A 25363-nucleotide genomic window follows, 5' to 3' on the forward strand; every position below is an offset into this window, starting at 1 on the left:
TTGTCTCGCTTGTTACTTGGGAGAAGAGACTGACCCCCACCTCACTACAACCTCCTGTCAAGTAGTTGTAGGGAGCGATAAGGTCCCCCCCCTAGCCCCCTTTTCTCCAGGCTAAACCCCCCCAGTTCCCTCAGCCACTCCTCATAAGGCTTGTGCTCCAGACCCTCCCCCAGCTCTGCTGCCCATCTCTGGACACGCTCCAGCCCCTCAATGTCTATCTTGTAGTGAGGGGCCCAGAGGATTTGGGGTGCAGCTCCACCAGTGCCAAGTGCTGATGACTCAGCAGGTGACTGCATGCTCTGTGTTTGGAGGGTTTCCCTGGTGGATTTGCAGCAGAGGGGTTGCTATCTGTCACTTCCCTTCCAAATCAGGTGCAAGTGCTGTAAAAGGTGTAGTAGTTTTGTGGTTTAGTAGTTGCATTCCAGAAGATGAAGCTCCTGATGGGTGCTCTGGGGAGTATGGGTGTAAATTGTTCCAGCAGTGCTGGCTGTGATATATTACAGCCATGGAGACTTTTCACCCAGTGAAACTAGGTGGTTAACACTGGTGCTGTGAAATTTGCCTGGTAGTTGGATAAGGAGATAATACTGTTGTTCAGCTTGTTATTGAACTATTTCATCCTGGCCGTGGAAAGTCGCTCTGGCTGAGCATTGCTTTTTCTCTTAGGTTTGATCTGCTGGGCAGTGCAGAGTTGAAGTTGCACCTGTAATAGTCATTTACTTCAGTGCGAGGTGTATAAAACCTGGTTCTGACCTGGGAGCATTTCATAAGGATAAATGGTCGTAAGTGGGTGTGAGGCTGTATTTCAACAGTTTTTCAAAGTCAGACTATGATTTGCAGGAAGCTTGAAAGACCAGGTGTGCAGCCTTTGCTGAACCTTTGTGAGACCCGGTGACTTGGCTCCCATAAGCTGCTTTGGAAATCACAGCCAACACATCCGAGCTTTCTAAAAATGCTGCCTTAAAATGCCATGTGTAGGAAATCAGCATTTGCAATGCTGCTACAGGAAGGTACTTCATGAGCGGTTTCTTTTCATGCTTTTCTCCCTTTCTTTCTCATTAAATCTGCAACTAACCACCGAAGAGCCTAGCAATGACAGCATAAAGGCGCCTGCCTGGGAAAGCTGTAAGAGAAGCACCTTTCTATTAGAAGAATGTGAACAAGGAATTGAAAGTTTCTAGATTTAGTTCAGTTTGAATGTACTAGCTGTCTGAGCCTTGCATTACTCAGAGTGATTTTCACAGTGGGTCGGCTTGTGCTTTCAGTCACATTGAGAATTGAAAGGTAGAAGACTAGAATTTCTTTCTCTTTAGGTGGGGTTTTACACCTACAGCAGATTATACCTGCAGATCAGACATTTATAAATTGAGATGATAAAACTGGAACACAGTCAACTGAAGGGACGAAGTGCACCTTTAAAAGCTGATTCAGTGAAGACCCCAGGGTGGAAATCAGGCTGGAAAATCTGGCTCTGGTTTTGTCCCACGGTTGTTCTGACACACCTAAAAATTACAAATGAACATGTCATGGGAAGGGGAGTGTGTTTGGGAGGAATTCTTTGCATGCATTTATCTGTAGCTGGGAACTCGAGTTGTCACTTTCTTCTGAATTCTTGCAGGTGAAAGTGATGGTAAGGATTTGTCCCTCTCAAGGAGCACATGAAACATCTGAATCCATGTCCTTCCTAAAGGTGGACCCGCGAAAAAAGCAAATCACATTTTACGATCCAGTGGCAAGTGGGCCGTCCAATGCAGGTCACAGAAGAGGTGTTGTTGCTGTCCCAAAGATGTTTGCCTTCGATGCGGTTTTCCCCCAGGATGCTTCGCAGGTACTGGAGTCACTTGCATAAATCTCCTGAGTCTTCTCATGGCCAATGCATTTGGTTGCCTGAAGAGTTATTTCTGTTTCTGGGGAATTTTATTTGAATGAGTTGCCTTAATGCCTGGAAAAAAAACATGGTAATGAATAGACAAGTGGGCAAATTCTTACATTTTCAGTTTGGTTGAGATGTAAAATTAAGGAATAGCTGGGGAGATGGATTTGCAGACTCAATTATCTTCCTGCATTTTCTCTTGTTAGAGAAAGACACACAGCCAATTTGAATTTCACTTTTCCATCCGGTTAGTTTTTAACCCATTTGATGTCACTGAAATAAGGGCCTTCCCCACTGATTTAAATGGGAAATGAACATGTGCTTAATGTTATACTAAATGCTGTTGTTAGGAGAAGAGATACAGCTAACCCTGTGGGATTGCTGAACTGAAACTGCAAGGGAACTTTTTTATTTTCCTCACCTTTTCCAGTTTGTTTATGCTGTGTGTTTGACTGATTATTTTATCTTGATGGTTGTGCTGATGATGGTGCATGCCTTTCTTTTCGCCTGAAAAAGGGTGTATTTGTACAGCAGTAGCCCCAGACATGAAATCTCATACAGAAACGAGGTGTCTGGTATCTGAAAGGACTGTGGGCTGCGGTATATTCAGTGAGTTTGTACTCATGGATAATCCTTCTGGGAAGAATCTTTGGTTTAGAAAAAAATAATCCTAGACCAGCTTTAAAAAGAACAAATTCAGCAGCATATGAAGAACTACTTTGAGTTTGAACTGCTGAAAGAAATTAGGGTGAGAAGTACACCACAAAACATCCAAGGTGAAAATGGTATATTAATGCTGAGAAAACATGACAAGATCTAATTCAGAAAAACACCCTCAGATCTTCTCCTAGGATTTTGTTTAATATTTTGGGTCCCAAACTAGAGATGCAAAAATATCTATTAGGTCCAAGTTCTAGCCAAGCACTACAAATGGAGAATAGTCTCCCCCATACGTCAGTATCTAAAGCAACGGTGACCACATCAGGAGGCTGTTTTCAGGATCCTGCACAAGCTTAAATGGCATCTTTGTGCAGAAACGTGCAACGGTGAGCTCAGCATTTGGTCAGAACTGGAAATGGCTTTTTCTTACTTGTGTTGCCAGCCCTGCTGCAAGGTGGCCGTGCACAGTCTGCTTCTCTGCTGCCGTTGGCACCAGTCCTCCAAGTTGTTGACCCCTGGTTTGGGCTAAGCTCTTTCAGGTCCTTGTGGTGGGCCTGTTGGGTGGCCTGTTTGTGGTGGCTCTGGGTGACTGTTGGCCAACGCAGCCACTTCTGCACAGGCGTTGTTGCTGGAGGAAAGCTTGCTGCCATGCAGCTGCAAACAGAGCCTTAGCATTTTGCTCTAGTTACATATTTACAGCAACCCTCTCCCCTGCCCCCACCTGCCGTACTTAATAGATCATCTTATTGTACATTTGAAACCTTCACTGACATGGATAAACTGGTTTTCGTACACTTAAATATTTTAGCAAGTTCTCTTCATTGATGATGATGTTTCCCCTGGAAGAACGAAATGGGATACTATGAAGTCTTATTCAGGGATCTTAATGCATTTTCTCCAGTATGAATGTCTTTTTAATTCCTGTGAGCACTCCTGAGTAGCTTAATTTCTGTGGAGTTGCTACTATTGCTGAATAGCCTTGGCTAAGCTATTATACCAGCAGGAAGCCTGGTTGGATAGCATTCAGTTTGCTACATTAGTCATAGGATCAATATTCCAAGAGAATTGGTTTAATAGAACTGAAAACTATTTTAGGCTGTAGTAGAATATTTTATTGTTTTTTAAGATAGCATAGTTACTAAAATAATAGGAATGATGCCATAAAAATGGGGAGAATATTGTGCCTCAAAAATATTGAGTCATTCATTTGATTACAGAAGAATAGTAAAAACTGAAGCAGTATATGCTCTTTTACTCATTTGTCTCCAACCTTTCTTTCAGGCTGAGGTATGCTCTGGAACAGTAGCAGAAGTAATCCAGTCTGTTGTGAATGGTGCAGATGGTTGCATATTTTGCTTTGGTCATGTCAAGCTTGGTGAGCTCCCAAATTTGTTACAGTTAATTACTATGTCAGTCTGGTAATTACATGCTGTCAGCTCCTGGAACAATAAACCTAGAGTATATGAATAGATTAGAATTTCTTTTTAATTAGCTTTGCAAACTTATCATGGTTTATTTCTACACTGTGATTGTAAGTTTTAATTTGAAAAGGTAAAACGTAACATCAGATTAGCTTATTCAAGAGCAAGTTTATATAGGTGCATTGTGATGAAAATCAGAAGATCAGAGATGTTTTTAACATTAATTTGCTGTGGGTCTGAGTTACAAAAATTGCAAAAATAATTGAATAAATCGTAATGGATTAATAATGAAATACTTTGCATTTTTGCATATGTTCTTTCCCATTATCTGTGCAGCACGTGGCATTGCATGTAACGTACAGTGGTGATATGAAGAGACTGTCTTGTACAAGAAAATTAAATTAAGTTCATGTTTGTCTTTTCATTCTAGGAAAATCTTTTACTATGATTGGGAAAGATAATTCCACGCAAAGCCTTGGTATCATCCCCTGTGCAATTTCTTGGCTCTTCAAATTAATCAATGAACGTAAAGAAAAAACTGGGACTCGTTTCTCTATTAGAGTATCTGCTGTGGAGATCAGTGGCAAAGATGAAAACCTTAAGGATTTGTTAGCTGAAGTAGCCACTGGCAGCCTTCAGGATGGCCAGTCTCCTGGGGTATATCTGAGAGAAGATCCAATATGTGGAACCCAGGTATAATGGATATCACAACATAGATTTTTCTGAGCCTGACTTTCTTCTGCTTTTTATTTCCTTTTATCTGACAACAATTACGACAACTTTTAAGACAGTAAAAAAACCTATTACTTTTAATTTATAAGCCCTTCTCCCATGGTGTACATATTTGTTTCTTTTAGTGCCCTAGAGATTTAGCCAGTTCAGAAAAAATAATAATAAAAAAAATTGCCCCTGTGCTAATTAGTAATTTTCTTGCTTGTATTCAAGCTTCAAAACCAAAGTGAGCTAAGGGCCCCAACAGCAGAGAAAGCTGCCTTTTTCCTTGATGCTGCAATTGCTGCCAGAAGTACCAGCAAACCTGAATGTGAGGAAGAAGACAGGAGGAATTCACATATGCTCTTTACTCTTCACATATACCAGTATCGCATGGAGAAGAGTGGCAAAGGAGGAAGTATGAATCTTCTTACCATATTGTTTATTTTTAAATGACATGGGTTTGGTTTAGTTTCAACAATACTTTTCAATAAACTTTAAAAGAAAAAATGAAGTGAACCCTCAAGCCAGTCGAGTCACCTTTAACTTTGGTTGCTGTGGCTAATATCTGCTTTCCTTACCATTAATATTTAATTTAGTCATTATCCCATGCTGTATTCATTATTTTCCTCATTTGAATACATTTTGAATACCAAATTTGGCTTGAGTCCATGCAAGAACGTGATGTACAACTGTTTTCCCTCTTTTTGTTTTAGTGTCTGGAGGACGCAGCCGTTTGCATCTCATTGATCTAGGGAGCTGTGAAAAAGTGCTGAGCAAGAGCCGAGATGGAGGAGGCTCTCTATGTCTGTCTCTCTCTGCCCTGGGCAATGTAATTTTGGCCTTAATTAATGGTGCTAAGCATGTGCCATATAAGTAAGTGAATTATTGTCTGCACTGTCTTAAATTTGTGGCTGGTGTTACCTTAGCAATGAATTACATGAACAATTTACTCTTTACTTAAGATGAAGTTAAAGGAAGTTCTGTCAGAGGGGATCTGTCTTCTTTTAAGGTCACTTCTGCGTTACAAATTCATCTACATGTCTGTATGTATCTATACATACAGACAACTTTTAAAATGTCACGTAGTAACATGAAATTCTTAATTATATGGCCAAAAGTTATATGCGTATTGGTATATACTTGTGGGGTGAAATGCTGGGGAGAGTTTGATTGTTGAAAAAAGCAGAGGAAAATGGCCAAAATGTTTTCTTTCCCTCTGTCTCCTCTTTTAAACTGATCTCAGCCAGCTGGACATTAGTAAACAATTTCATCAAAATTTCAAAGGATTTTCTCTCCTTTTCCAAATTTAAAAGTTGTATTGAAATTTTGGAAAATACTGCAGGGTTTATCAAGTATGGTCATCTAAGCTTGTTATTTCTGTATGCCTTTTGGAATGACACACCTTTTAAATTAAAAAAAGAAGACCCCCATGTTGCACACTTGTTTAGAAGAAGCAAACATTTAGTGTGTCCCTTGGTGGAGTGTACTTGACAATAATATTATGTCAAACACACCTGTGGGGAGCCCAGCTTAAAGACAACAGCCACGTTGTAAACACCCTTTACCTGAACTTGGCCTTCAGTCCTTAAATTTAATTGCTGCTTGTCTTCCTGCATTATGACTTTGTGCTGTTGTTATCAATCATGTCATTTCACATATTTATCTAGCACTGCATCTCAAACAGGTGTTCTTTCTTTCTGTATTAGGCAGAAAGATAATTTCCTCAGGCTAGTTGCTAGGTTTGTGGGTAGAGTAGAGGATGGATGGGTTAAAACAGGGAAAGGCATATGCTCAACCTTGTTGCCAACCATAGCTTAGTGAGTAGACAATGATGGCAGTTCCCACGTTGGGCCAGCTCAGGGGGGTGATAGGAAGCAGCCTCCAAGGAGTCCTAGAGAAAGATTTCTTGGAGACCAGTGGAGAACAAAATGTCACCTGTCTTGTCAGCTTTGCTGCTCATGGCACAGGATGCACATCACCAGGGAAGCCTTCAGAGAGCAATTCTGCTTCCCATTTGCTATGTCAGAGCAGAGCACAGCAGGCAGAATGGAAACTAGGTTAGTGGCAGTGGCATTGGTAATATAGTTCTGCTATCTAACATTGTTATATTTGTTTAGCGATTTCTTACCTTTTCTGTTGACTTATTTTTTTGTTATTATCAAAACTGTTTGCACAGAGCTCACAGAGCTTAGCTATCCGGGTACTAAGTCTGCTCAGCTAAAAATACAGCACTCATGAGCTTTTTGGATAATAAGAGCTAAACACGAGATAACTAAACTAGTTATCAATCAATTGTTTTACAATTGTCTAAGTAGCAAATAAAATTACTTATACTGCAAATACACAGGCAGGTAAATAATTAAAATATTGCTATCTTTGTATGTGTACATTTAGACACATTTTAAGTGTGGTCAAATAATAGAAGCATATTTCTTATCTGCATGTACTGCACATGCATATATCCTAGGAGTGTGAAAGCATGGCTTGTGGTGTAAAAATCTTAAAAAAAGATTGTGATTTCTTTAAACCATCCTAGTGTTTTTATTTGTTACACAGGGACAACAAGTTGACAATGTTGTTGAGGGAATCACTTGGGAACATCAACTGCAGAACTACTATGATTGCACATATTTCTGACTCCCCAGCCAATTATGCAGAAACCCTCACCACCGTTCAGCTTGCATCGCGAATCCACCGAATGAGAAAGAAGAAATCCAAGGTTAGTTCACAAACAAGCAGAAATTAATTCATTTGAAAATGAGTTTTCCTAACCTCTCAGTGGGGGAACATGGGATTTCTCGGCAGTAAGAAGTAATAGAAAATGCATAAAAGCTCAGGAGAGGAACTGACAAATGGCTTGGCACTGAGCCATCATCCCGCCCCCAATCCTTAATCCTGAAATTCCCTTCTTTTTGTTCCAAATGCGTATTCTTTCTTCGCTTATATGTGGAACTATCTCAAAAGCTCCTATTTGTATTAATTAAAAACCAATAAATAAGGGACAGAAAACTGTTGAGGAGAAAGACAGTACATAATATTTAATGGAAATTATCTGAAAAGCTGTGGTTGTTATATTACTCATAATACAGTAAAATCTATGTAGCATGACCTTGTTATTTTAATTCATGCTTTTAACGTTTTTCCACTAGATGTAGTTGTGATAGTGCACACAAAGCGCAGAGCATATAGCGAACCTCACCTTTTAGTCAATTATACGTGCATATATATATATATATATCTAAATTAATAATAACAAGAAATTTTCCCTTATTGATCATTTGCAGTATGCATCCAGCTCGTCTGGAGGAGAGAGTTCATGTGAAGAAGGACATGTCCGAAGGCCACCCCACTTGCGACCATTCCACCCACGAACTGTTGCCCTTGACCCTGACCTTCCTGTCCTGAGTATATCTAGTGATCCTGATTATTCCTCCAGCAGTGAACAGTCTTGTGATACTGTCATCTATGTTGGTCCCAATGGTGCAGCTTTGTCTGACAGGGAATTGACAGATAATGAAGGTCCTCCAGAGTTTGTTCCCATAATCCCATCCCTAAACAAGAAGAGAAGTAAAGACAATTCTGCTATTGGTAGGAGTTCTGACAAGGACCATTTTAAATGCAACACTTTTGCTGAATTGCAAGAAAGGTTAGAGTGCATTGATGGAAGTGAGGAACCCATCAAATTTGCTTGTGGAGAAATATCTGTCGTGTCCAATTGTAGTCCAGTCCCTGGAGGTACAGAAAATGCACAGTGTAAGCTGATAAAGGAAAAAATATCTTCTCCTTCTGGAGGATTTAAGAAACCACAAGAAACTGCATCTCCCAAAAAAGGACATAACCTTCCCTTCCAGGCTGTTGCCCCAAGGGGTGGCAATGGCAGTTGTCATGAAAAGAGCACACCTCACTTGAAAACAGAGCTTTCCAAGCCGCAGAGCAGAGCTGACAACAGGATAATAGACTCAGCACTGGAGGGAGAGATAGAGACAATCACTGATTCCCTGCAGTCCTCAAGGTGTAGCCCTTCAAGGAATCCAGAGCAGAATAAGGCCACAGCTGAATGTTTCATTAAGGAAAAGTCCTTGTACGTCAAGAAACCTTTGCCAAGCCCAGCACCTCCACCTCCACAGCAGAAAGAGCACGTGCCAAGCTCCAAAGCTGAGAATTTGGAGCTGGACAATAGCCATGCAAATAGCAATGCAGTTCGGACTCCTCCTGTGGGAATGAGCAAACAGATGGGAAACAAAGCTGAGCAAAACCCTGTAGGAAGCACATTCTTGGTTGGTAGTAATGCCCAGAATCAGTCAGGTGCGATAGAGGTACACAGCTTCAGGTCAGCGTTTAGAGGGAAATGCTTTGATCGGGACATACTAACCACCACGGTGACTTTGCAGCAGCCTGTTGAGCTGAATGGAGAGGATGAACTTGTTTTCACTGTGGTGGAAGAACTATCCATTAGTGGGATTATGGATAACGGAAGGCCTTCCAGTATCATTAGCTTTAACAGCGACTGCTCCCTTCAGGCCCTTGCATCGGGTTCGAGGCCAGTCAGTATTATCAGCAGCATAAATGATGAGTTTGATGCTTATACCTCACAGGAGACTTCTGCTGGTGTAAATATTGATATTGTTGTGCCCTTTGTTAAGGATCCCTTTACCAGCAGCAGACGTTCCTCCATCAGTTCATGGCTTAGTGAAGTCAGCATCTGTACAATTGAAAGTGATGGAGCCCGGTCTAGTGACAGTTTTGTCGCACAGTCATCTTACAGCTGTAATAAGTCTGAGGAACCCTTCAACTTGGATTCATCTCATTTATCTGTCCCCCTGAAAAGCGCTCTGAATGACAGTGGGTTTTGCTTCTCTGAACTGGAGAGTGAGAGCTTGAGTTCCAGCAAGCTGTCCTCAGGCATCATCAAAAGCCCTCAAACCTCTGAAACTACCAAAGCGTCTCAGATAAAAAGTGCTTTTTGTGTCACTGATCAGCCCGTAAAAATAAAATTTAGTAATTCTCGTGATATGCCTGTGATAGAAACAATACATTCTAGTCTTCCTAGGAAAACAAAAACTACCTCGTCTCCAATCAACAATAATACTGTCCTCAGCTATAAAGAGCTGCAGAATCCACATGGTATATTTGAAGATCCCTGGCTGTTGCGCACCGATTATCAGGTAGAAGCAAAACCTGCAGACTCACTGCTGTCTCCAAAATCTCATGCGTTTGGTACTGAGAAGCAGTCAGGAAAATCTGCCCAGTGTTTTGGCACAGCATCCAGGCCAACGAAGTCGCAGACTATGCTTGCCTGTTCACAGAGAATTGTGGATGGTTGTGAAATGGCCTGCAAATCCTCTAGTGGAGCTGCAAAGAAGTCAGAAGTTACGATGAAGATGCCACAGCTGAAGAGAGGAGCCACCACTCTGGGAGTGATGCCAGTGTCGCATGCTAGCAGTACTTTATTGGAGTCTGTGACCCGAGGGAATTCAGATGTTCCCTTAGCCACTGGCAGCTTGAAATCATCACTGGGAAAGAAGACTACACCACAGAAGTCAGCCATGCTGCCCAGGCCAGGCGGGCCAACACCTCCAACACCTCCCGTACGCAAATCGAGCCTGGAGCAGAAACCTGTTGGTCTGGGTAATGGTGGGGGAAAAGCCTCTGGCCTGGACTTTGCCAGAGCTGCCACACCAAAGGCTGAAGACGAAGCAGATTTGCGGTTGAAAGCTGGGTCTTACTTCAGCGAAAGTGCCAGCAGCAAAATGAACTTGAAGGGCGACCACTCTTTGCCCAAGATGACGTCCAGCTTGAAGGTGAAAGCATCAAAGAGCGAAGCTGTGCACCGTTATGGGAGCCACATGTCCCTGGAGAGGTGCGACAGCCTGACATCGGTTGGATCCAAAGCTAGCATGGCAAGGGAGAACGGGAGCACCAGCAACAGCCGGGCAGGGCGCTCTGTCCCCAGGCTGGGGGTCCCTCCTGTTGTCTCCAGTGTGGGTTTACCACCACCCTTCACTGCCCCTGCGCCTGTTAAAAACAGCCAGGCAAAACCTACAGCTAACCAGAAGGTGCAAGCAAATGGGAATAAAACCCGGGGCCTCTCCACCAGTGGGTCAAAGTCTCTTAGTTCCTCTGTGAAGTCCCTGGCACAGCCTGTGGGGAAGGGCTCTGGTGTGGCCCCTGGTGGGAAGGTGGCCCCCCGCTCCGTGCAGCCCGTCAGCGGCAAGCCCGGCCGAGGGACCATCATGGGAACCAAGCAGGCCATGAGGGCAGCCAACAGCCGCGTGAATGAGCTGGTGTCAGGGGGCTCTGCCAAGGTGGGCAACTTCCGAGGCTCCACCGACTCTGACAGCGGCAACGACAGTGGCATTAACCTCAGTGATGAGAAGTCACAGATCCCAGTGCTGCCGTCTCCATACAGCAAGATAACGGCACCCCGGCGGCCTCAGCGGTACAGCAGCGGGCATGGCAGCGACAACAGCAGTGTCCTAAGTGGGGAGCTGCCACCAGCCATGGGGAGAACGGCTCTGTTTTACCACAGTGGTGGCAGCAGCGGCTATGAGAGCATGATTCGGGACAGCGAGGCCACTGGCAGTGCCTCTTCGGCACATGACTCCATGAGCGAAAGCGGGATGTCGTCTCCGGGCCGGATGAGGAGCCTCAAGTCCCCCAAGAAACGATCAACAGGTAAGAAATGAAGGGGAAGGTGGCCAGGTGGTCACTGGTGCTCCACTGTGTCCCTGAGGATGGGGGTTTTCACGGCGTCTGTGACAGAGGGAGGGGAGGTTTTGGGGAGGCTCAAACCATGGAGGTCGACTGGGGGCATGCACTTGTGTGTGCACACGTATTGCTGCGACAGCAGCTACTTGTTATTTATTTTACTTCAAAGGTGCAGGTGTGACACAGATGCTGCAGCAGAGAGGGCAGGAGAGGCGCTGGGTGCCCTGGGGCACCAACAGCCTCCCTGTGAAGGAGGAGATGGTGGATGGCCACCGGCAGGTGGGAGCTGTTCCATCCTCCCTCAGCAGGGTCAGCAGTGGGCGCAGCACCAGTGTGGCCCAAAGTAGGTGTTACGGGTGGGTTGGGAAGAGTGAGAGTCCAGGGTGGGCACTGATGAGTTTTTGTGAGGATCAAGTGAGTGTCAGGGAAGATGAGTGAGAGAAGGGCAGTGAGGAAAGGAGAAGCTCTGCTGCCAGGCAGCTATGAGGGAATTTCAGTGAGATGGGCTGGGACTGTAGTTTGGAAACAAGGGAATGGGCCTGGAAGGTAGAAGAGTATTTGTGAAGTAACGAGGATTGCTGGATGTGTGTTATATTACCCAAAAATAAGGCTTAGGGGCAGAGCAGCAGGATGTGTACATAAGATACAGTGACTCCTATGTTAATGCTGCCAGCTAATTGTAAAATTATTGTATTGCACTGTAATGGTGCTGTTATAAAGACATCTTGGTGTGTACATGTGGCTACTATAAGCAGTAGGAGACTGACTGTGGGAGCTGCTCAGAAGAGGCGGCTCTGGCTCACATACTGCGCCAGGGCAGGCATGTCTGACCACGCTCTGTAGAGATGGGCGTACGGGAGCCAGGTCCCCTTCCCTGCTCTCTGATGCCTTTCCTTATTGCTTTTGCAGGCGGTGCTCATGTAAGTGCTGCTAGTTGTAGCCACCTTCAAAGTCAGGCTCATATGACTGCTGTTACCGTATTCATTTTTACTGATCTAGGTGCAGTCCTGTAGTATCATAAAGCATCAGTGGCAATCAGTGTCACGTAGCTAATGACCAGCAGCCTCATTCAGCAACCTAAGCATATTGACGAGAACATGGTAGGAACTAATATCAGCAATGCGCTGAATCCGAGCTTTTGGTTAGAAAGCAGTAATTACTGCAGTCCCTATAGACACTTGTGATGCTCAATTCTGGCAGTAAAACAAAATGAGTGAAACTGGTGATCTCGTGGTGCTTTCTGGTCAAAGCAACTGAGTTTCTTCAGCTGGTGATAAATCATTTTGGAAACTTAGTGCAGCATTTGCTGCACTTCTTTCTATAGCATTATCAACCTCTTAAACCTTTCCTACAAATCAATATTAACGGCTGTTTAAGTTGCACACATGTTGAGAAGGCATTACCCACTGATGGATTTGTATTTGTTTTTACCCCAGGAAATGCTTATAAAGTCTTTAAAAATGACGAACTATTTCTTTTTCCAATTTAAATTGCAGTATATCAGTAAATTATGTATTACTTTTTTGGAGTGCTGTAGACTTCAAGACAGTGTGTGTTATACATGAAATGAGGTTTCTTAGGAAGTTCATGAAATATTTCATAGAATCATAGAACGGTTTGGGTTGGAAGGGACCTTGAAGATCACCTAGTTCCAACCCCCTTCCATGGGCAGGGACGCTTTCCACTAGACCAGGTTGCTCAAAGCCCCATCCAGCCTGGCCTTGAGCACTGCCAGGGATGGGGCATCCACAAGTTCTCTGGTTAACCTGTTCCAGTGTCTCAAAGTAAAAAAATTCTTCCTAATATCTAATGTAAATTGACTTTCTTTCATCTTAAAGCCATTCCTACTCGTCCTATCACATGCCCTTGTAAAAAGTCCCTCTCCAGCTTTCTTGTAGGCCCTCTTTAGGTACTGGAAGGCTGCTGTGAGGTCTCCTCAGAGCTTTCACTTCTCCAGGCTGAACAACCCCAATTATCTCAACCTGTCTTCATAGGAGAGGTGCTTCAGCCCTCTGACCATCCTCATGGCCCTTCTCTGGACTTGCTTCAACAGGTCCATGTCCTTCTCATGCTGGGGGCCCCAGAGCCGAATGCAGTACTCAAGTGGGCTCTTCTAAGAGTGGAGTACAGGGAGATAATCACTTCCCTTGAGCTTGGCACACCTTTTTTGATGCAGCCTAGGATGTGGTTGGCTTTCTGGGCTGCAAGAACGTATTGCTGGGTCATGTTGAGCTGCTTGACCACCAACACCCCCAAGTCTTTCTCCTCCAGGCCACTCTCAATCCATTCTTTTCCCAGCCTGTATTTGTTCTTGGGATTGCCCTGACTTGGGTGCAGGACCTTGCACTTGGTCTTGTTGAACCTCATGAGATTCACACAGGCCCACCTCTCGAGCCTGTCAAGGTCCCTCTGGATGGCATCCCTTCCCTCCAGAGTGTCAATGGCACCACACAGCTGGTGTCATCAGCAAACTTGCTGAGGGTGCACTCAATCCCACTGTCCATGTTGCCAACAAAGATGTTAAACAGCACTGGTCCCATTACAGACCCCTGAGGAGGAACACCACTCATCACTGGTCTCCACTTGGACATCGAGCCATTGACTGCAACTCTTTGTGTGACCACCTAGCTAATTCCTTATCCACTGAGTGGTCCATCTGTCAGACCCATGTCTCTCCAGATTAGAGGCAAGGATGTCATGTGGGACAGTGTCAAATGTCAAAACTTCTTAAAAGAAATGTGTAGTGCAGACCTATTATTGGTTTAAAATATATTGTAATCTTTGCATAAGTGTTAGAAATTCTTGGAGTAGCTTATGTTGCTTCAAACTATGTTGGAATCGTGCAGTCCCTGGATTTATGACAGATTCTACTCCTGTATATGTCACTGGAAAACTTGTTCCCTTATCCTTTAAATTTATCTTTGGAGAAATGTTGATCCTGGCTGCTACACTGGAAGGGTATGAAGTTTGTGTGCTTAGTATATGTGTTTGACTGCATCTGTTTGTTGTCCTCTTGGGAGGGATTCTGTTCATCGATGTGGTTACAGGATCAGTTGCAGCAGGTGATTTCAGCAAGCAAGACTATAGTGGTGATTCAGGCTAAATGAGCTGGGATTGTGAGAATGATGAACAAGTATTGTAGAAGTAGAATCAAGTCTTCCTCTTTCCAAAACATTCCATTGTGATTGTTCTTGTTACTTAGAAATTAGCAAGGATGCATTTAGGAATTAGGGAAGTTTTTTTTTGCAGAATGTGTAAAGCATATAACTCTTCAGGTATTTATAGAGGTGTGTTGCTTTGGGGGGTACCTGCTGGGAATTTGTCTCCATTTCATTTTGAAGTTTGGGACAGGGCTTACCTGACAGCCTTAACTTGCACTTAACTTTTCTGTACAGGTTTCATCCCAGAAGTTATTTTGGCAGCCCTGTCTCGTCTGTTTGTTAGATGTGCTCCCTTTTGTAAGAAGACCAGAAGAAGTAAGACTCTGTACTTCAGAGTTGGTTTTCAGAGGAGGAAATCAGGCACTACGTTTATTGTCACCAGTCACCCAAAAGCTGCTTATACTTGCTGCTACTATGTGACATTTCAGCTTGTTTCTGGTGGCCTTTAGCCCTCCTATTTACTTAGGAATTAGACTGCAGCCTTATTAACATTGCCTGACTAGCTCCGTGCATGTATTCATCCTTGACACATGTAGTGTAAAGGTCAGCCTTTTGGAGAATGAAGAGAGGCTTATAATTGCAAAAAAATGCTGGACACCAAAGTGCCAACTCTTGGGTACACAAGTACCAGCATTTTTGAAGGACGTAAGTCAGTCTCTGCTTCATGAAACTTGAGTCCTAGGAGATGCATTGAGGTGGCAGTATGGTGTGTATTTGTAAATGTGGGAGCCCTCCTGTTGAGGAATTGGTGAGTTTTGTCATGCTCTGAGCTTCTGAGTGCTGGTGCAAATGGGTGGGTGATAGACCTCGACATTAGAGGTGGCTCAAGTTGCAGCTTGGTTGGTTGCTGCCTTCTGAACACCTCCCAGTCCCACTGTCATTGAAAACTGCTGGTATTTAGCATCTTAAAGCATTGCTAGAGGTTCTGGAGGGAACTGTTTGCTCTTCGAAAAGAGGTAATACAATGGGAGGGATCTTAGCCTTGTTTGGCTTTAACTGGAGGAGCAGATTTCCAGATTCGTATGCCATTATCGGTATTGGTTTGAAATTACTTACTATCTCATTGGCATTGCAAAATAATGAATACCGTTATGGCCCACTAAAGAAAAATTAATCCAGGCAAAATATTTTTCCAAGGAGAGAATAAAGAACTGATGCTCAGACATCTGCTTTAGGAGAGGACCTGCTGTTACTTCCATCCATGAACCAAGTGAAACATACATTGCCAAGGCAGTAACTCAATTAGCAGCCTGAGGGTATTTTACTAAAAGGAAAAGATCAAGGAAAGCATTTCTTCCTAAGTATCCTGATAACCTGTATCTTTAATTCACTGCAGTACGTTCTGCAGTTTGTTAGTCTCTTAGAGTTCAAGGAACACTTGTCTTCTATATCTTAGGTCTTCAGCGTCGCAGACTGATTCCTGCTCCATTGCCAGATGCTGCCTCCCTAGGAAGAAAACCCAGTGTCACTGGCCAGTGGGTTGATCTGCCACCTTTGCCAGGCACTTTAAAAGAGCCATTTGAAATTAAAGTTTATGAGATTGATGATGTGGAACGATTACAGCGACACAGACAAGAGGAAACTGAGGTCAGCACATATTTTACAACAACTGTAGACAACTTAAATTACAGTATACAGTCAGAGTCCTTGCTTGAATGCCGAAATGGTGTTCAGGAAATTGATTGCAATTAAAACACTATAATTATTAATTTTACAATTCATATGTTGGGGTACCCTTAACACAGAAAATGAAAATGATTACTGTCTAAAATTAATTGTGTCTAACATGACTGATGGTGTAAATGGAAGTTACCAATGAATACATTATGAGAAGACTTTATAATCTTAGCCTGGCTGAGGAAGCCTTACAGGCTCCCACAACCATAGAGTCATTAACTCTTTATGTAAATGACTAGATTCTATTAAATCAGGGATACACTGAGTTTAATTTACTTGTAATTGGAAAACACTTCAGCTAATTCTATTTTGGAGACCAGAATTCTATGTTCTTCTGATGCCTTTTTCCCATTTCTTTCATAATAGCCTTTCCAGGATGTTGAAAAGGTAGGAATGCTTTTTAGAAAATAAGAATTCATATGGTTTTGGATTAAATATGATTCTAATGTTATTATTGGGCTGTGTTCGTCATTTGTACTGCTGGAAAAAAAGTTCCTCTACAAACAGTAGTAACTTCAGAATGTATTAAGAGATGTTTGCTAATTCAGAGAAGTGCAACAAATGCTCAAGTGATGTAGCATGCTGTTTCTCTAGATTTAGAATCCATTAATGTAAACTTCAATTTTAAAAAAACCCAAACCCTACAAAACCTCAAACCCCCCAAAACCACCAACCCAGTAACCAAACAAAACAACCCACCTTCTAACTCTGAGCAATGAGCTGGGAGCAATGTGTGTCAAACTGTTGGAGGTCATCTCATAACAGGCAAATTCCTGAAATGGTCATTCTGTGTCTTAAAAGGGTCTGATGTATTTCCATACCAAGCTGAAGATACTAGAAAGGCGCCAGCAGCGAATCAGAGAAGTAAAGGCAAAGCATGAGTTTTTGAAGGAAGAGTTGGAAGAGACAAAGTGCAGGCTGATGATGGATCCAAATAAGTGGAAAGAAGACTGTAAGTATTTTGTAAAAGCAGCAGTGTGATCAGCACGTAACCAATTTTCAGCGCGTGAGCCGTCCTACTGGAAAAGTTAAGCACTTGCTAAGATATTGTGCTGAACTGAGCCCTAAAATACTCTATGACTCCATTCATATTTCTGTGATATGGGATTTGCTCAGTGCTGAGTAGTGTGGGAAGTGAACAAAAAAAGGCCTCCAAACCAACCAGAAGAGAACATCAAAACAGTGCAAAGACTTGCTGTGATACTTGTTAATGTTAAATATTTATATAACTTTTTATTATCCTTCTTTCCAAAGAAGGAAAAAAAATGTTTCGTAAGAATTGTTACAGCTGGGAAACTGAGGCATGAGGCTTGTTCACAGACTGAGTGCTTGTGCTTAACTGGAGCCTCAGGGTAGAGTTTTGCATCTACTGAACAAAGTGAAAAAATTTTCTTAGTTTAAGAGAAATGGAATTGTACTCTACGTTATTGGCTCCCTTGTGATAGAATAATGTTTTGCTACAAGCTGTTTCTCTTATTCACTAATTTTTTTTGTCTGACAGTTGAAGTGGATCCTGATCTCGATAAGGAGTCACAGGAGTACCTGGAGGCACTGGAACAAGTGACAGAGGAACTGGAGCAGTGTGTTAATCTGTGCAAGTCACATATCATGATAGTGACGTGTTTTGATATTGGAATAACAGATGCGCAAGATGGAGTAAGGGAAGTGGAGGTCTGAAGGGAGGTTTTCCAAGGGACTGAAGGAAGTGAAGCTGGATCGTCTGACATGAAGCGAAGAGATAAAGTAGCTGGGAAGTGAAGGAGGAAAGGTGAAGACTAAAAAGCAACAGTGAATGTTGTAAGAGAAAGAAACAGCTGAGGGATGGGAATGTTCATAAATCATGTGGTGCCTCAACGTGACCTGAACTGTACAAAGATAAAAGTAGGATCAAGTATTGCTTCTACCAGAGGGAAGCAAAGAAATGTACTACAAACCAAGATGTTAATTAACAAACAAACATACAATGGAAGTGCCTTTAAAGTTCATTTGATTTTCATTTTTGTATTTGGTGCTAGAATTAAAGCCAGCAAACCTAAGCAGACCACAAAATGTATTCCTACGAAATATTTTATACTGTATAGTGTATTTATGACTATATGTAAAAAAACAAACAACATTGTAGCAAAAGCAATAAGTAAATTATGTTTTCATACCTGAACTTGCCTTCTTGTTTCACAGAAAAGCTGTTTTATGTAGCAGAATTAAAATTGTATTATAATTGTTTTCTTGGTTAGGGTTCAAGATATTTTTATGAACATTTATCTATTGAAAAGGTGCATTATGGCATTTTGAGATGATTGTTTTACCTTCAGGTTTTGTATTATTACTTTTTCAGATCAAAATAAATGTTTGTTTTCCATTTTATATATACTTATATAGATATATATTAACTGCTTACCTACTTCCTTGGTTACTAACCTCACTTATCACGGACCTGGTCTTTTTGGAGTCGTAGACTTAATGTGAGGAATTCTACAAAGGGCACTGTGGTTTGTTTTGGTTTTCTTTTTTCTTCTCTGACTGCAGGAATTGAGAATTATGTTTATTACCAAAACCATAAAACAAAAAAAAGGAACAAAAAGTTTTTGTAAATGTTAAGTTAGGTCCATATTTTTATATAGTTTTAACTATAAATATAGCATTTGCATTTTGAACTTTTAAGACAAATAGTATATCTTTTTACAGTTTTTCTAAGGAAGGCAAACCCTCAGGATCAAGTTTATACATGCTGCATGAGATTTGTGCTTTTTTGAAGGAGGCCACTTAAGTGTGGAAACTATTGATAAACTGTTGCCAAACAAATACTTTTGAAAAGGTTTAATAGTGTATGTAATACCACATTTCATAACGAATCATATTTTCTAATCATCTTCCTTTTTATGGTTTTTTCAAATCCTTTGTACAAATATGTATTATAACAGCTTGCTTCAGTTTTTATCTGTGAATAAAAGATACATCTATTGTTATGATTGCTTCTTGCTATGTATGCGACTTTAATGTTTGGAAGAGAGAAGACGCCTATGGTACACTGTATTAAATGTCATATTATATTATCTCTTTGCCCAAGAGATATAACTGGGAACAGAGTTTTGATATTAGTCATTATAAACTAATCGGGAAAGAGAGACAAAATACCAAAGGGTAAAATAAATAGCAATGATAATACTTATATTCTCTTGGCACTTCATAGTTTACAGAACAAAGACCTGCGGCTCACATCTTTGTCTCATCAGGGAGAACAAGTCAATTAAAAATGGGTCTAAAACCACAAGAAAACTTCAGGAACTAAAGCCCTGGTCCCTGTAGGTCCATCATAGCAAATGACTACATTTGTCTGACGCTGGTGAGTTTGCTCTCGGGACAGACAGCAGCGGTGCCTAGTCCTCATCTCCCACCGATCCTGGCTGGAGTAACTCCAGGCACGTTGAATGTAAAGCTGGTGCTTCTGATGATACATCTTGAATATTTTCCAGCTATTTGGCCAAATGACCTGTAATATGTAACATTTTCCCCTCCCTCTTTTTCTCTCCTTACGTAGACCTAACAGCATAGCAACTAAGCACCAAGCTCCAACCCTCAGGAGCAGCCTGTGAGAGTGGTGTAAATTCTTTCCTCCTGCTTTTACCTACCTCTCTGTGATTTATGCCTGGAAAAGGGTGCAGTGTGTTTGCTTACTGACATTTGGCACTGTGTTAGGTTGTATGCAGGGGAATGTGGCATCTAGAATTGCTAGAGGATCCCCTTGCTGATATCCTGGAATACCAGATGTGTTTATTAAGTTGTAAATTCCTGCTATATTTACTTTCTGTGTGTGTGCAGAAAGTCACAGTTCTTCCAAAGATGAAATCAAAACCATGTAGCAATTCAATACATTGTGGGTTTTTTTCAGACCAAGGAACAGATAAATACAACCAAAATAAAAAGGCAGCAGCATGCTGAGGACAAGTATTTCTTAGCTAAGGGAAAAGCCTCCAAATGAGAGGCCAGAGGAGAATATAGCCATGGGGAGCCCTGCACTGTGGTTTTAGGTTTTGTGCTGGTGCCATTACACTGTCCTCTGGAGATGCACATCTTGATGGTGCTGCTGCAAGACGCGTTGACCTGTGGTAGTCTCTGAGCCCTGGACATGGCAGGGCTGGGCTCACAGTCTTTTCAAGGTAGCCTGTAACCCCCTCTTCAATGGACACAAGAAGTTTTGTTTCCTGTATTTGTTAGCCACTTCATCCGTTCCTCAGAGGTCTTCATTGTTTCTCCCCTGCTTTGGCAGAATTATAATAGTCTGAAATAATGATCAAGCCGCCAAGGATCCATCCCAATTTTTATAAACTTGAAAATTTGTTTAAATACGCATGTTGTACAGTGTTTGCTGATCAGGACTGCATCCTTTGATACTTTCTCCTTAATTTCTACCTGTGGTAACGTTTGCCACAAAGTAGCAAAAGAGACATTTCAGGGATGCTTAGTTCCGTGTCAACATGGCAATAGCACGCATATGGAATGCATTTAGCCTCTGGCTTGGTGACACAAAACAAACCTGAGATGCAAAATAAGATGGATGAAATAGCAGATTTTTCCCTACGCAAATGCTGTTCTTCATTGGTGGTTGTGGATAGTAAATTATCTTTCATATATCAAGGCATCAGAGCCTGTAATAGTTCTTTTTCTTTGTTACTTTTGCAGTTCTGTCCAGTGAAAATTTATACAAATACATGCTTAGTTTATGACTCAAGCCTATTTTGAAAAAGGCTTAATTACATAAGGTTAGAAATTATAATTGCAAATTCAAGCTGGATGCTTTGTTTCATTAGTTTTCTGTTGAGATTTAATGGTTTAAAATAGCCATTAAATGGCACACTTAAAGACGCGATCTTATTGGGTTTGTTATGGTATCAAATAAAACTTTAGAAACCCACTTGTGCTGGAGAACTGCCTGAGTTACTTTTGGCAGGACTAATTCACACTAGAATTCTTTCTCCCTTGGTTGCAGATCTTCCCATGAAATCCCTCAGCTCTTCCTTGCTGCGACAACCCTTTCTGGGTCCCTTGATGGCCCAGTTTACCAAGCAGCTCACATCGTGCTTATTTCCCAGCAACAGGAAAAAATGAATTGACAGCTGGTGTTTTCTTAAAGCAATGCAATGGTGATTCCGCATAAAGCCTAAAGATTAAATTTTGGGAAGCAGGACATAAATTCCCTTTTCCTCAAGCCCTACCTCTCACCAGGTTTTACTAACCAGGAGGCCAGAGGTGAGCTTGCCTGCGTGTGACGGGCAGGGAGAGGTCCCCACTGCCTCAGTCACATGGGCAGGCATCTTTCAGGAGACATGAAGTATGGACTGGAACAGAAATCCAGCGAGAAAGTGGGACTTTGGTGACCAGGGGCTCAGGAAAGTGAGGAGAACCTTGCCTGCTGGGCTTACTTTTGCATTTTGCCATCCAATGGTCATCGTCAAATATATGAAACTATTCCTGGGAGATGGGATTTCAAGTCACTTGTCAGACTTTGCAAGTTGGACGGGTGAGCTAGAAGAGTCAGTAGCCACGCCTGTAAGCTGTGGTGTTGCTACCCATGTACCAAGCAGTGTACATCTATGGGGACATTGCTACATTGCCAGGAGTGTTTGGAAATGCAGTTATTACAAACATAGATTCCCTATAGAGACATCAGATTGTGTGTAGGCAAAAACTCATTTAATGTATGTGTAAAACCTTTTTCCTTACAGTGCTGCTGGTCTAACCAGTTCCAGCTAAGGCATTTCTAGGACACTGTTAACTGCAGTATTGAAACAATAGTACTAAAAAAGAATGCAATAGCAATGTGAGATTATTTGTTCTTTTCTCAGCATGCAGAAAGTGTTTCATTTATTTCTATTTCAAGGTACCCATGTATTCTGTTTCTAGTTATAAACCCATGTTTTCCAGTCACTTGCATTTTATTTTTAAAGTTCTGTGTGGAACATAACTCCACAGGCAGCTGTTCTATATTGTGGCTATAGGCAGGGTTTAAGGCAAAAATGTTAGCTATAAGATGACCTCTGTATCAGATGTCAAAGCTGGCAGAAGTGGACACAAATAAAATATGGTGCTGTATTTGGGCCCCAATTCACTAGAGCACTTAGGCACCTGTTTAAGCAAGCAAGTAAATCTGGTTTGTATCCAGCAAAACACTCCAATTTTGGCTTATATCCCATTGACTTGGATTTTTTTTGCTCCAGGGCTTCAGATGGTGTAAATTGCTTTAGCAGTGGTTCCATGGAGCTATGCTGACTTTCACCAGATGAAGATCCTGCTGAAAATGTTTTACTTATCAGTGGTATTTGGGAGAAAGGAAAGAATAATTCTGTCAATGTGCAATGATATCACAAGTGCAAATTAGAAAGCAGAAACTGCCTCCCAGGCTGCTCCTGTATGTAGCATCTCATGGCTTCATGCAGAATCTGACTTGCAGAAATCTGTTTGTGGTACACATGGAATAAGACATAAGTCTTGGCAGTGTAGATGTTCAGAGAGGTTTATTATCAGACCTACAGGGGAACTGCCTGGTGATGGTGTGAGTTTGGCACGACAGTAACCATACAACAGCTTATATAGGAGGCCATTACTCCACTTGGGAAGGTTTTCCTTCCCAAGACTCTCCCAAGCTGAGGGGGGACAGCTGGAGCATGGTGGCAAAAGGAGGGCAATGTTTCAGAGCAAGCCACACACTGGGACTGCAGGTGATGATGCATGCTTCCTCAGTGGCCTGGTTTTACCTTTTTTATATGGCTTTTGCTTCTGACTATTGCATTCAGCTTGAGACAGGTCATTCCTGGATATTCCTGTGGCTTCCGAACTAGGGGGAAGGGCAGCTGTCACTTGGCTACATTTCACTGGGGGATGGACAGTAAAGAGATGCTCTTACAGCAAGTACAAATAACATTTCTGCCTTCTCTCCACTGCATCATCACAATCCGTAGCATAATTCACTTGCTGTACTTCTATATTAATATATTCTATAGTGATTCAGACCTTATTCAAATCCTGGTGGTAAGGAGGTCTCTCTGAGACAGCTTTTGTTTGGCTGATTTATCTTCCAAGTGGACAGCCCAGGTCATGGTGTGAGCCAGTAGAGCTTCATTTTGCAAAGGTTTTGCTTCATTTGTTTCTTTAATGTAAACATTTCTGTGGGAGCTTCTTACCAGGTCTGGCAAAGAAAGGCAGCATTGCACGCTGTGCTGCCTGCTCTCGCTGGAGCGGCTGAAAGAGCTTGTCCCGACTTTTGAAAGACTTGTTCGTGGAGCTTTGCTGTTGATTCAGTAGGAGAAGAACCAGGTCATTAGTTAACTCCTGGCATTGCTGGTATTACAGCAATATTAAGTGGCCAGAAGGAGAAAAGCCTTCAGTCCCAGGGTAGTGAAAAAGCAGATTCATGCCTCCTTGTTATCTGGCTCTCCTACCCGAGGTCAGTGGATTGCTTTAGATCTGCCCTTCAGAGTGTCAGGGATCTAATCAGGGCTGCGGAGCTCCTGACACAGCTCACGTGAATGTATTTAAAGCACATTTTAATTGATCTGACCTTGTATGGGAAATACCTCTGAAGTCTTTCTGTGCTGCTCTCTGGGAGGCCTGCACAGCGCTCCAGGGCACAGGCCATAGAGAAATAAGCAGACGCTTCAGAGTTTGGCCTTTGACTGGAAAAACTGACTTTTAAATACTGGCTTGCAGAGACCTTTCCCTGTGCCTGTAACAATGACCCTCCATTTGTCAGCACCTGGCACAGACAGACTTACAGATGCTGCTTGTTTTGAAGGATGCCGCTCATTTTGTTGTACATTACCATTTAAAGGAGTTGCATTTGTACCTAAATGCTTCAGTCTCATGGGGTTAAGTGCTGTACAGACAGGATTTTTTAGCCTAAACAGACAGGGTAGGAAGGGGAAGGACAAAGTGGACTACTGTGCTTCCCTCCAAATCGAGCTCTTTCTTAAAAATTCGCTCTTGCAATGTCCTTTGCTGAGTATGGAGCAAAACCTTCAGCTGCAGCAGCTGAAACACTGCAGACAGGCTCCAGTGGGATGCCAATTTCAAACTACTCAGTTTTCAAAGTGAAAACATGTTATTTACTTGTATGACAGGAAATAAGGGAAAGCAAAACTTTCCCTTCAGCTTTTGGGCAGAGAAACAGAAGGAGGAAAATGTAATAATGTATACAAATACATCCATAACTGAAGAAAGTGCTAGTGCCTAGCCCACGCACTTCTTTGCAAAAGCTGTGCATTCTGGACAGGCACAAAGAGGTGGAGAAATCAGAAGCAGGTGTGTGCTTCTGCCCGCCCCTGTAGAGGAGTTACAGAGGACTGTATGAAAAAAAGGTTGTAATGACTGTTAAAAACATAAAAAAGAAAAAAAAAAAGGGGAAGTGTAGTAGAATGAAGCTGTGTTAATTATCATTGACAATATACAGTTGTGAGCTGGCTTCAGGGGCGGTGGGTTGGCCGATGTAGATAAGGTGCAGATGTGGCTGGTTAAGTGAAGTGGTTGAGAGCCAATGAAGAGAGAGCAGCTGAGGAAGGAGTGGAGGGAGCAGGTAGCAAGAGGTGAGAAAGCACGCCCTGGATGAGGTGAGGGCAGCAGAGGGATGGTATGAAAAGTGTGCTGGTATGAGGCGGTGACCTTGTTGCAGATTGATAGTCTGGAGAGCGCTGTGACACATCCTTCCCCCTGCTTTATATCTTTGGTGTTGTTTTTGCTCAGTCTCTCACAAGCAAATAATCTGCAAAACCCCTATGTATAGCTTTGATGTAGAAATTTTCTGGAACACTTTTGCAAATGCATGGGTTTCTCCTTTTCCCAGTGTTCTGTAGGGCATTGCCTATTCTTCTTGCTGTTGTCTCTTTGGATTCCTTGCTTGGTCTCAGATAGCAAAGAGCAAGTCAAAAGTATCCCCACCTTTTCTTCTAGCTCTTCTTACTATCAGATATCAAAATATTTACATATTTTGTAAATACAGTTTGCCCTTGGGTCTTGTGCAATGGAGAGCTGGTCCCTGCTAGGAGAGGAGGCAGCACAGGAGAAGGGTTGGTAAAGAAAAGCTGCCTGGTAGAAAAACTGGGAATGGAGTTCCCATCTAGGACTCAAACACTCAGCTGTGTTGGGGCCAGGGAGGTTGT

The 25363-nt window shown here is 42.4% G+C and overlaps 1 protein-coding gene across 1 annotated transcript in view; it reads left to right on the forward strand.

Moving 5' to 3' along the window:
- Positions 1 to 19180, forward strand: part of KIF26A (kinesin family member 26A) — a 102602-nt gene extending 83422 nt beyond the window's left edge. The window contains exons 6-15 of the mRNA XM_055716740.1: positions 1619 to 1828; positions 3815 to 3908; positions 4385 to 4647; positions 4900 to 5083; positions 5382 to 5541; positions 7225 to 7387; positions 7953 to 11343; positions 15934 to 16124; positions 17016 to 17166; positions 17716 to 19180. Of these exons, the coding sequence (XP_055572715.1) occupies positions 1619 to 1828; positions 3815 to 3908; positions 4385 to 4647; positions 4900 to 5083; positions 5382 to 5541; positions 7225 to 7387; positions 7953 to 11343; positions 15934 to 16124; positions 17016 to 17166; positions 17716 to 17891 (4983 nt within the window). The 3' untranslated portion in view covers positions 17892 to 19180. The remainder of the gene's footprint in view (positions 1 to 1618; positions 1829 to 3814; positions 3909 to 4384; positions 4648 to 4899; positions 5084 to 5381; positions 5542 to 7224; positions 7388 to 7952; positions 11344 to 15933; positions 16125 to 17015; positions 17167 to 17715) is intronic.
- The last annotated feature ends 6183 nt before the right edge of the window (positions 19181 to 25363 follow it).

The sequence above is a fragment of the Falco cherrug genome, chromosome 7 (assembly GCF_023634085.1).
Source record: "Falco cherrug isolate bFalChe1 chromosome 7, bFalChe1.pri, whole genome shotgun sequence".
In the NCBI taxonomy this organism is placed as follows: Eukaryota; Metazoa; Chordata; class Aves; order Falconiformes; family Falconidae; genus Falco; species Falco cherrug.